The following is an 11,326-nucleotide window of genomic DNA, read 5'->3' on the forward strand; positions in this document are numbered from 1 at the left end:
TGTATACTTAATTTTCCAACGATTGATTTTTGAAATGCCGCGAATAATGTCCATATTTTTTATTGTTTGCTTGGTCGAACTTCAAATAGAATTACAACAACAATGTTGGTGCGGTGAATATTAAAGGATAAAATATGTAATTTCGTGGTGGCATAGGTTTGCCACAATACATTATACGAGTGTTATCGCGGCCGGTTTTGACATATTGTTATAATTCATACATTACAAACGCTGTCTCGCACGCGGTTATAGGTACAAAAAAGGGGGACTCGAGGGGAAGTAAAACGACTCAGTTGGGATTAATTAATAAGGACACAACGCGGCAAGGCGATTATCAGGTCCCCTCGAGTTTTTTCTAGAAATGATTAACGGCGCTATCGATTCGTTCGGTTCGGCTGTGTTGTACTGTTACCTATTATTTTCTTATGCAAACGAATTAACGACGGCCAAGTCGGAACACACTCTCAAAGACCAGCTCGCAATGTCAACATACCGCTGTGCCCTGCTCGTGGTGGTCGGTCTGTCCGCGGCCGAACTCACGGACTCGAGTCCGGACGAAGACGCCGACGGGTATCGTTTCAACGGATGCGAGTTTTTCCAAATAGTCGAGCCCGGCAACAGGTCGTATTCGCTGTACTCGCCCGGATATCCGGATCACTATTCGCTCGGCCAAGAGTGCCGGTGGCACGCCAAAACCACTTCCGCGTCCGGCCGTTTGGTGTTAAACTGCGAGGAGTTCTATCTGCCCGAAGTAAACACAACAACACTATTGTACCCGTTCGTCTCTGACCGGAGGGGCGAGATGCACTTGGGGGGGGGGGGAGCGCACGTAGAGTTCAATCTTAGGGGTCGCCAAGACAATAGTTAGTCTTAGCTCCACACACACCCCCAACTTATACTTCAAATTTGAAAAATGTGAATGAATGGGGTGGCCTTAATTTTCTAGTTATATATAACATCGTACACTATCAAATATGTCCATTTATAACGGACTCGTATTTTTATTCTTTAAAGTAGTGAATTTATCCAGTATTATAATATCACAATCTACAGTAGAAGTGTGAAGTAGAGTTTGTCTCTTTCAGTGGAATGAAAGGATGGATTTGTAAATTTATATTGTAACAATCTAGTTTGCGCCCGATTCTTAAGACGGCCCATTGACGAAAATCGTTCAGAAATAGCAAGCCATATAAGTAACAGTTTTTACGATCAAACAAGTCCTATAATTATGGTCTAAAATCCCCAAAAGTGTCTTGAAATTAAAATAGAATTATTATAAACAATTTCTTACTTCCTACGATTATATTATACGATAGGTATTCCTATACGTTTAGCGAACATTTTGTAATTATTTTAAACTTACAAAATTTAAATTTTACATTTGTAAAACATAGAAATCTGTTAAGTATATTAATACGAAAATCTGGGCGTTTTATTCACCCTCGAGCACCCTATTATGGGGACCTATAACCCTTCGGGGGGTGGGGGGGGGCGAGGACATTAGAAAATAATCTAAGATACGGTTAGGTATCTTAGACCCTAACGATACGGTTTTCTTTAAACTTCCAGAGTCCTCTATGCGAAACGGACGCGTTGGTCGTGTCCAGGACGGGAGACGCTAATTTCATGGACGGAGTCCGACGATGTGGACCTAGGTCGTTCACCATTAGCAGTCGGACCAACAAGATGAGCATAATGTTCAAGGCGAGGATTCACAGCAAGGGCGGCAAGTTCATGTGCTCGTTGGGCGCCAAGTACGCCAAACATGTTAAACGAGAACCCGAAAAATATTCGCGCACTTGCGATTGCGGTAACAGGAATAAGGTGAAAATAATAATGACTAGTTATATATGACAGCTATAAAATTAATGCACTAAGAAAGTTATAAAAAGTGTTTGGCTTTCAAGATCGTTAAGGTTATTTTATGTGATTTTCTTGATGTTTGTGAGTGCTTGCTACGTTTGTTTGTATCATATGATAGACGTTCATCAAACTTAATCAGTAATAACTGGTTGAATGAACCGAATATTTTATACTTATTAGTTATGTACTTGATTATCTTATATTTTATCGACTACCGACTATTGTTTTGTCTTGTGTACTCCTTGAGTCAATAATTTTGAAATAATTCCAACAACTGAAAAACAACCGTGGAATTAATTTCCCACAACGAAATGTAATAACTGATTTATCACTTTATTGAGGAATATGCACTTAGCGATACCATAATTGTATAGTCCAATGCGTTTTTGTATGTTATTAGTACCTACACCATTAAATCATTAACCACTTTATTTTCGACTTATCGTTGTAAAATATGCAAACGCTTCCTTTACAATCCGTCCAACCGTGACGGAGGGCAACATATTGCATAGCATCTTAATTGAACATGCTTGCATAGCCGCATATAAAAACAATTAGAACAATAATATAATACAATACAATTGCAGTTTTTATACAAAAGTAGCCATCGAATAAGTGGCTACTTTTAATAAAATTAATTTGGCTGTAAGGTAAATGAATACAAATTCCTTAAATATAGATTAAATTTAATATTAGATACTCACAGTATCTTTACAACCAGTCGCTGGATAAATATTATATAATATACACATCTGTAGAGAAACAATGATTGAAAATGTCGAATCCAATATTATGTTATGAAAACATATAAATTCAGATAATCCATGTGGTATGTGTATTCGACTTTGCAACTAGGTATAAAATAACAAATTCCATTAAAGTTTGCAAAAGCCGTAACTGTTTTTGACAATTTAAAATAATAGGTTTTATTTTCCGCCAGCGCTTGTCTTCCTTTTTCTATAATAGCTATACACATCAGTTCAAACCATCTCCCTTAATAATTTTCTCGTTTATCCGAAAGTCCAATATAATATACTTAATACTGATTAAACTAGACATCAGCCTGAACTCATTTTTCTCATTTGTTCGACGACCCGGATAGTGCTCTTGTAATGTTATTGTTTTTAATTTTTATTATAATGGAAAAATTGACGTATAAAAACACTTTTTTTTTCTAAAATCAATACTTATCAAGTTTGGCGTGGAAGTCGAAACGGTGGCTACTATATTTTTGTCTGAATTTCAAACTATAATAAAATATTATAAACATTGCAAGAAAACAGTGCCAAAAATTAAGTATTTTGTATAGGTTTTTTGGACAAAAAAAAATTCCCCATTATTTGTCGTTGTTGAAATATGCGTTAGATTTCATTATATTAATTTGCATTGTACAATGCGCTCACCTTGTTTGGTTTTCGGGACAGTCTGAATGTAGGTAAATGCGCAAGGGAGAGCAAATAATATACTGCCGAAGTCGTATAAATACATTACAGTGGATTCAATGTACCAGAGGTAGTAATGGAGAAAATTTAATATCAGTTTCAGTATACATTCGAAGAGTATTATAGTCATTGCGAAGCCAAAGTTTTATTTAATTACGCCATATGGACTCGTACAACAATATATTCTTGTTTTTCACTTACTTTTGAATTTGTGGAAACTTTTTCAAGTTTAATACGTCCATAAATATATATATATATATATTAATAATGTTATAATATCTCTCATATTATGTTACATCGTTCTACCCGGTTTATTACACCCGTTTCATCAACGTCTTCGAAACTAATTTATGTAATAAAATACAACTTTAACCGACTAAAGAATGAACAACTTTTGCCGTGTACGTAATTTGCTATATTTTATCAAAATGTATTAATTCAACTTTGTTTATTATATCTAAACACATAATGGTTATATCATTAAAAATACTATTATTATTTAAAGAACTAAATAAAAAGTGTTTAGACAATAGACATAAAACGTGTATTGCATATATTATGGTCTATACTTTTAAAGCAGGTTATTAAATAAGTGGACTTGTGATTTATTGTATACTTTTCATTTCAAAGTTTTTACATTTCACGTTTGATTAATGTTTTGGTGGATTTTTAGATATCAGCTAAGGCAATAATTGTATGGCAGTATTGTTTCAATAAATATACAGGATACCTGCAATTTAATTTCAATGAGGATAACATCCTCCTCTAAACATAGTCCACAGGTAGAAGCTATTTTATTCTCGGAGAGCAAGTGGTACCTACCTGAACATGGTAGAAAAATTTAAGTATTTGTGATCAGTTATTGAAGAGAACGGAGGGAAAAAAAGAATTTATACATTAAGAAAATTGTAGTTGGAATAAATGGAAAAAACGAATGGATGTGTCGTTTGACAAAAAGCTGTTATTAAGACGGAAAGGAAAATTTAAGTAGCTAAAACAAAAAAAGGTGAGATGGATGTGTGGAGTGACTGTATAGGTTAGATATGCGAGTTCCGCCATTAGTAGGGCTTAGGGTAAAATTAAGAGAATATATAGAGATAGTTTGGACATGCGAAAGCAGGATTGACCTTATTCATCGAAACAGACGAGGAAAATGCTAAGACATTTTAATAAATTTTACATCATATGAAACGTAAAGTGTAGATGACTCTGACACGGTTGTTATAATATAACGGAGTATCATCGAGTAAATAATAACTATTATTGTGATTTCCGAAGGAAGGGCGTCAACGCAAAAGGTTAACGGCTCTTTTGTCAATGGAACGTGGGACGTTTTCAATTATTGTGGTTTGTATTTTGTTGTTTTCCGCGCTGATCAGCAAATTCCTTTTAAAAATGGTTGGCTACACAAATCGATTCGATTATTATGTCACATGAATATTCAACTGCCGAAATGCGTACTCGTCAAAAATATATATTTTTTTGAATAAATCAACGGTCTGCATAAGATACGGCAGTCGTGCCCACTTTCAGATTATGCGCTAATTGCTAGGTTAATCCGACGGGAACTGAATTATGCTAAAGAAACGGACGGACTTTGTTTTCTTTTCAGGTCACTACTCAGGGCAGGTCTGGCAACGGGAAAACGGCTGGAGTCAACGAGTTCCCATTGATGGCTTCGTTGATAGACGGACGGACGGCAAACTTGTTCTGCGGCGCGACAATCATCGGCAAGCACCACGCTTTGACCGCCGCTCATTGTTTAACCCGGGTCAGTCCGTATCAAATTGGTTTGTTAGTCGGCGATCACGACGTGTCCAAAGGTAATCATATATTTTGTACCTATACATGTAATGAACGATATTGGTTTGGTTGTCCAACAGCGACCACAAATACTACTTGTCAAGTCGGTGTTAAAGTTCTAAGTTCTTTAAAATTTAAACCATGGGTGGAGATTTGTTGGAGGCTTGGCATACTAAAAAAAACCTTAAGACTTAAAATTAGTGCTATTTCTTAGTGAGAGATTGGTCGAAATAAAAGTAAAAATGTAGCACTAATTTTTAGTTTTAAAATTCAAATCTTCGGCCATGCTTATGCCCTAACCAACAAAATCCGTTCATCTGTTTCGGAGATCTGCAAGTGGAAAGAAAAATAGCTAAAATTTACAATAATTGACTATAGGAAACTTAAATGATTTATATACATTTATGTTTTGTATCTTTTCGGCAAGCTCCTTTTAATGAGCTTAGAATCAAATGAAAATTAAGCGTTATAAGATCGCATAGGCACGTTGACTTTTCTCAAATTCAAATCATTATATCGCATGGGTATGAAATCCGATCTACCTGTGTATTGCGTAACTTATATTAAAGCTGAGACAGTTACAGAGTCTCGATTTTTAACATTACAATTACCATACTTACCTACTTGATTTTTTAAAAATCAAAAAAGTAAAAATAGTAATAATATATAACACACCTGACACGCGCGCAGATCGGCTATAGTACACCCGAGAATTACAGAATATATTATGATAAATATATTCATTATAATTTATACATATTATCTAAAGCGTGTATAGCTGTAAAAGGGAATAACATGGGAAGCTCTATAGTGTATAATAATATGTTTTTATGTACCTGGCAAAACCGGAAAATCGATTGTTATATATTTCTAATTAGAGCGACCCTTATGTCAAAACAATGCTCGTAGGCTTGTTTTTGCTGTGTGCACACACACACATACAATATGTACCTTTACAAACAATATCGATTGGGTTTTGACCCGCTACTATTAGGTTTAGGATAGTGCAAAAAATACAGCCAGTTTCTAATATTACACCGTTTTTCACTCGACGGGGGTAGACTTGTCATTATTTTATTTTTAACCACAGGCTCGAATAAATTTATATTGAACAGGAGGGTTCAGAATACTATTCTTGGAATAGCCTCTAGTTTTATTTTTTTACTTGATTTATTATAGAATTTAGCAAAATAAATTTTAGGATATCGGATATTAGATGTTATGCATGTGTTATATTAAAATACAAGTACAATATTTTCCTCCTATACATAAAAATCTTTCACGGATGAGTTCATTGGGTACTTTAATTTGCCCGGCCTTCAGTATTGAGTATTAAAGTATAATAAATAATAATTCTAATTAGTTTTCGCTGTTTAAAATGGATAATAATTAAACGCTTCAATATTAAGAAAGATATATAACAGCTCACATTTTAACAAAATATATGAAACAATAATTAGTAAAGATTACAGAATATTATACTGTTATTTCTCCGTAAAGACATTTTAAAGTTTATACTGTTTTTATAAGACAAACAAGTTAATTAACGTATTATTTTACCCTGGCAATTACATAAAGTGAACATACTTATATTTTATTTTAGATTTGAACTTTAAAAAGTAATTGGATTATTTTTGCAAACATTTTAGTTAATGGTTCGTTTCAATGAATTTTACTTTAATACATATAATATGAAGTATTATATATTATATATATATATATATATATATGTATACACTAAGATAAGTATTATTGTAAATAATAAATTACTTCCATTAAAGCATTTTCCAAAGAAACCAGGATTTATCTGAATAAATAATTTTTTTAATCTGCGACTCTCAACTCAGCTCGACTTAACTCAACTATAAATGACTTTTAAGAACAGATTACGATTTTTAGGACAATGATAAAAATATTCTTTAAGCTGCGCGCACCGCCTTACAGAAATGTAAAATACACAAAAATGTATTTTTTATTTTTCGTTGATTAAATATACTATTTTTGTGTAATTGATTGAATTAAACAGTTAGAGGGAATCGTTTGTAGGTGTAACACTAATATAGTGTTTTACATATTATATCCATTTTCGAATTTCCATTAACTTAATTAATTTTTGGGCGAAAAAATCAATTTGATACGAGCATTAAGAGTCTGTAAATGAATTAGTGTAAAATATGTATTAAAAACACGATTATAACTAATTTTTACTCACAGCAAAATGTGAATGGCTAAATGCTTGTATATTATATAATATAAATTTTTTCCCTTGGAAGCTTCTAAAATCTGTATAAATCACCAGACATTTTTATAAGTTAGCATTTCCAATAAAGAAGGCGCGGTACTAAGAACGGAGTATGGTATAGTTTAAAACATTGGCGAATTTAAGTTTACCAACATTATAACTTAAAAAAAAAATATAGTAAAACGAAAAGACCTCATACTGAAATTTCAATCAGCTCCGCCACAGGAGGGCTTGCTTGCTTCCTCTACAGGGAAAATAATTTTAATCTCTTATTACTTCCCATGCGGATTTGTACAGCAGGAATCCATTATAGCTGACGTTTTGTATGGTATTCTGACTTACTATTATTATAATTTCGAGTTTGGACAATGCACAATTTTCGTTCCAAGGATAGCTGCTTAAAACGGCTGCAAAATGACCATTTTGGACCGTCAAGCTTCTTTGTTTATAATGCATAATTTCCGGGGGGCAAATTTAAGGGACGACTTTCGGAGTAATAAAACTTGAAGGATTTTGCGAAACGACGGTAAGTTGTAACGTTTGTGTGTTAATCCCTAACGGACGGCGATTTTGACTTAGCGGGGTTACATGCCGAATTAATGTTGACCAACCGACACAGACGCGAGAAAGCTGTTTTCTTCTAAGACAATAACCCGTCCAGAGAAGCTTCCAAGTAATCGCAAGTCGTCGAATCGCGGCGACCGTACTTAAACTACTTAAACTCGTCTGCTATGGTTTGTCTCTACGGTCGTTTCGACATTGTGGCACGTTTCAATAAATAAATGACATCAATTCGATTTTGACGAATTGATCAAACCTCGAAAGTAGATTAATTCATTTTTGAAACTATTACAATACTATCGTCAAATAAAAAATATCCATATTCGTTTTACGTAGGTTTAATCAACATAATATGCTAGAAAAATAATTCAAAATAAAATTAAGCATCCAACGTAGGCACTTGACAATTCAACGACCAATTTTTAAAATTTTATAACATACAACTGGTTTACAGAGATTAAATTATCAGGAATTTGGAAAAAAACAAGTAAAAAAGTATGTATCTAAGAAAATTACGTTTGTAACATTTGGTAGATAGTGATTTATTTAATAAATCTCAACAAGGCGCCACCTAAGTTAAATGTATTTTTTCTAACATAATAAAATTATATAATAAACATGTTGCATTTCTGCTACGATGGGCAGATTATTATTTTTACAATTAACTAATATTGTACATACTAGATATTTGGTACATTGTCTTGTACATCTGGGACATGCTTTCTGGCACTTTGACAGTTTAAAGTGAATACCTGTCTCCATGTAATTTTATCACTGTATAATGAAATAAATAAAAAGTAGTTTTCAAAAGAAAAAAATCCAAAGTTATTTTCCGAGTTACCGAGCGTCACGCGGTAGATGGGTCATCGATTGTGTGTGTGTGACTGATTTTTGGTGATAATTATTATTGATAAATCAAAACCGTATTGCTGCAGGTAACGACACGGATTCGGCCAAACTTATAGTGGTGACCGACGTGTACGTACACCCGAATTTCAACACTTCATCCATGGCACATGATTTGGCCATCGTGGAGACCCACCAAGAAATTGTTTTTTCGTCGAAAGTGGGACCGGCTTGCTTGCCGTTCAAGTACTCCGACAAGGACTTCGTGGGCGAGACGGTCGAAGCGCTGGGTAAACGATCATATCCGTAAAAACCCGGGCTGTTTTGGAAAAACCCAACATTGTGTGACCTAAAGTTTAGTGGGACTTTACCTGAAAAAACAGCCAGGGTTTTTTTATGCCCGCCCTGGTTTTTTAAGACGGCGGGTAATCCGATCTAACCGTATAAGAGGTATTTTATTTGGGGTTTTTTTTTTGTGTGTGTTTTTATCAGGTTACGGCACGGCTAACTTTGGCGGTCCCGCGTCCGACGCTCTGCAAAAGAACAACCTCAAAGTGGTGTCCATATCGAAATGCACTACACACTACAAAACCGTCAAAGAACGCGATCACATTTGCACCGTTTTTCAAAAGTCGGACACGTGTCAGGTGGATTCGGGCGGACCGCTCGTGTGGACTGACCCGAGCACGGGCAAACTGGCCGTAATAGGAGTGGTCAGCTACGGCAGTGCTTGCACCGAATCGTCGCCTTTCGTCAACGCCAAGGTGCCGGTGCCGATGCATCTGAGTTGGATTAAAACCGTACTAACAGGTATATAAAAGAAAAAGGGGCAGTATTTTGACATGTATAATATGTCTATTTTTTCTTTAAATCCACACCATATGAGCACAAAAAAACGCGAAAAATTCAGGCCTTTTTGGTTTTCTGCAATGGAGCAAGTGTGTTGTAAAACGTGAAACGTGCTTTTGTTTATGCCTAGTATCTACTTACCTAAGATAAGCTATCTTCCGCCAAAGCCATAAGTTTTAATGCGGGCAGAGAGTAGTATGTGCGTTTTCTGTGAATTAAAATTGTTAGAAAAGACAAATCCTATGGACCGGTTCGCTGTAAAAACTCTAACCTAGCACTAACCTAGTTTTTTAGTTTCGTGAAACTTCCCGACAAATTGGTCATCGCATAAGTGTGTTCTATGCTAAAACCAGTAGAAAAGAGAAAGAAAGTATAGTTTTAAAAAGCACATAATATAACACAATATGAATGTCGATAGAAGAATGCATTTTTGCACTACGCCATCAAAATTTTATTGACCATTAATATTAATAACTATTTTGATTTAAAAAACAATAATAACCCGATTTTAAAATGTACAGATTTAAAACGTTGCTGTACACAAAATCAGTCGCAGTTTTTGTGTATAGCACCGCTTACCAGCCAACTTTAAAATCAATGTACACAAACGGAAAATGCTAATTCGTTATTCATTTTTTTTCAGGTGAGAAGTATTGTGGTTGATTAGAATTTCAACTCCGGCGAAATACCTATTTTATGTATTATCAGATTTTTAGTTGTTGTTTTTTTAAATGATTAAAGAAATGAGTTATAAGACAAACGAAAATTGAATACGTTATAAATTATGATAGAACTTTAAAATGTATTAGTTGTCATACCGTAAGCCGTACAAATGGCCGGTTTGCGTTACTCACTTATGATGCATTCATTAAAGACTAGTTTTTATTTAACATTTAATAACTTCCAATGTTCAACTATTACATTGTAAAATTTTAAGGATTTTTCCAGAGATATCCTCAGCAGTGTATCTGATTTATAACGACTTGCTTGCCGCATCGCAGCGACGCGCCGGTTGTTTGTATAAAGAAACAATACAACGCTTTTCTTAATCGATTGTCGAGAGCCAATTATGACGACCAAAGATGTCTCTCGAACAATGGGAGCTCTTATAATAGAATACCAAACCATGATGTTGTCGAGTTATTCTTTTTGTCTCTAAAGACATAATTTCTCAGATGTATTATAGAGCAAAAGTGTTGTTTTCTTGAAGTTGACACAAATAGAGTTTTACAAAAACCACTACGCATGACTCAATAATATAACTACTTGATGTTTTAGTTCTAAAGTAGGCTAAAACCAGTAACAATAACAATTATAACTGGACAAGTAAATTTATCACATAAAAAAAAAGACAAATATCTTGCGGTTTTGGTCACTATTTTGCGAATAAAAAGAAATGATTTTCTTAGGTACATTTACCATTTCAGGTTTAGCTAAAACACGATTTATACATTTGTCGTGATACACCCTGTATAATGTACTTAGGCTATCTCGATCTGGACATTGTTATTTTTTATGCAGTATACATGAAGCGAACGAAGGATGACAGATATTGACCAACGAGACGCTTGGTTATTTTTATAAAAATGTAATAATACACCTACGTCCACTTACATATAATAAACTACATCATTCGTTAAAATATACAATTGCTTCCTTCTCATATTTTCAATAACAACTTTTCGTTGTTAAACTATATTGTACACTTACTATATTTCGT

At 34.3% G+C, this 11,326-nt stretch overlaps 1 protein-coding gene across 1 annotated transcript; it reads left to right on the top strand.

Annotated features, from left to right (window-relative positions):
* Nucleotides 1-10,365, top strand: LOC126833943 (venom serine protease-like). The gene is made up of 6 exons (XM_050565539.1): nt 1-751; nt 1,570-1,824; nt 4,918-5,128; nt 8,847-9,047; nt 9,250-9,567; nt 10,250-10,365. The coding sequence occupies exons 1-6, from the start codon at nt 362-364 to the stop codon at nt 10,267-10,269; spliced, it is 1,395 nt and encodes a 464-aa protein (XP_050421496.1). The 5' UTR covers nt 1-361; the 3' UTR covers nt 10,270-10,365.
* Nucleotides 10,366-11,326: the final 961 nt, after the last annotated feature.

The sequence above is a fragment of the Adelges cooleyi genome, unplaced genomic scaffold (genome assembly GCF_023614345.1).
Source record: "Adelges cooleyi isolate 19-005CV unplaced genomic scaffold, UGA_ACOO_1.1 ACOO_flye_CR_arks_rails_tigmint_CR_PRNA_2, whole genome shotgun sequence".
Classification (NCBI taxonomy): Eukaryota; Metazoa; Arthropoda; class Insecta; order Hemiptera; family Adelgidae; genus Adelges; species Adelges cooleyi.

Coding starts and splice junctions, on each gene's coding strand:
- LOC126833943 (XM_050565539.1), top strand. CDS start 362: ATGATTAACGGCGCTATCGATTCGTTCGGTTCGGCTGTGTTGTACTGT. Junction 752..1,569: donor AGGAGTTCTATCTGCCCGAA/GTAAACACAACA, acceptor TTAAACTTCCAG/AGTCCTCTATGCGAAACGGA. Junction 9,048..9,249: donor CGAGACGGTCGAAGCGCTGG/GTAAACGATCAT, acceptor TGTTTTTATCAG/GTTACGGCACGGCTAACTTT.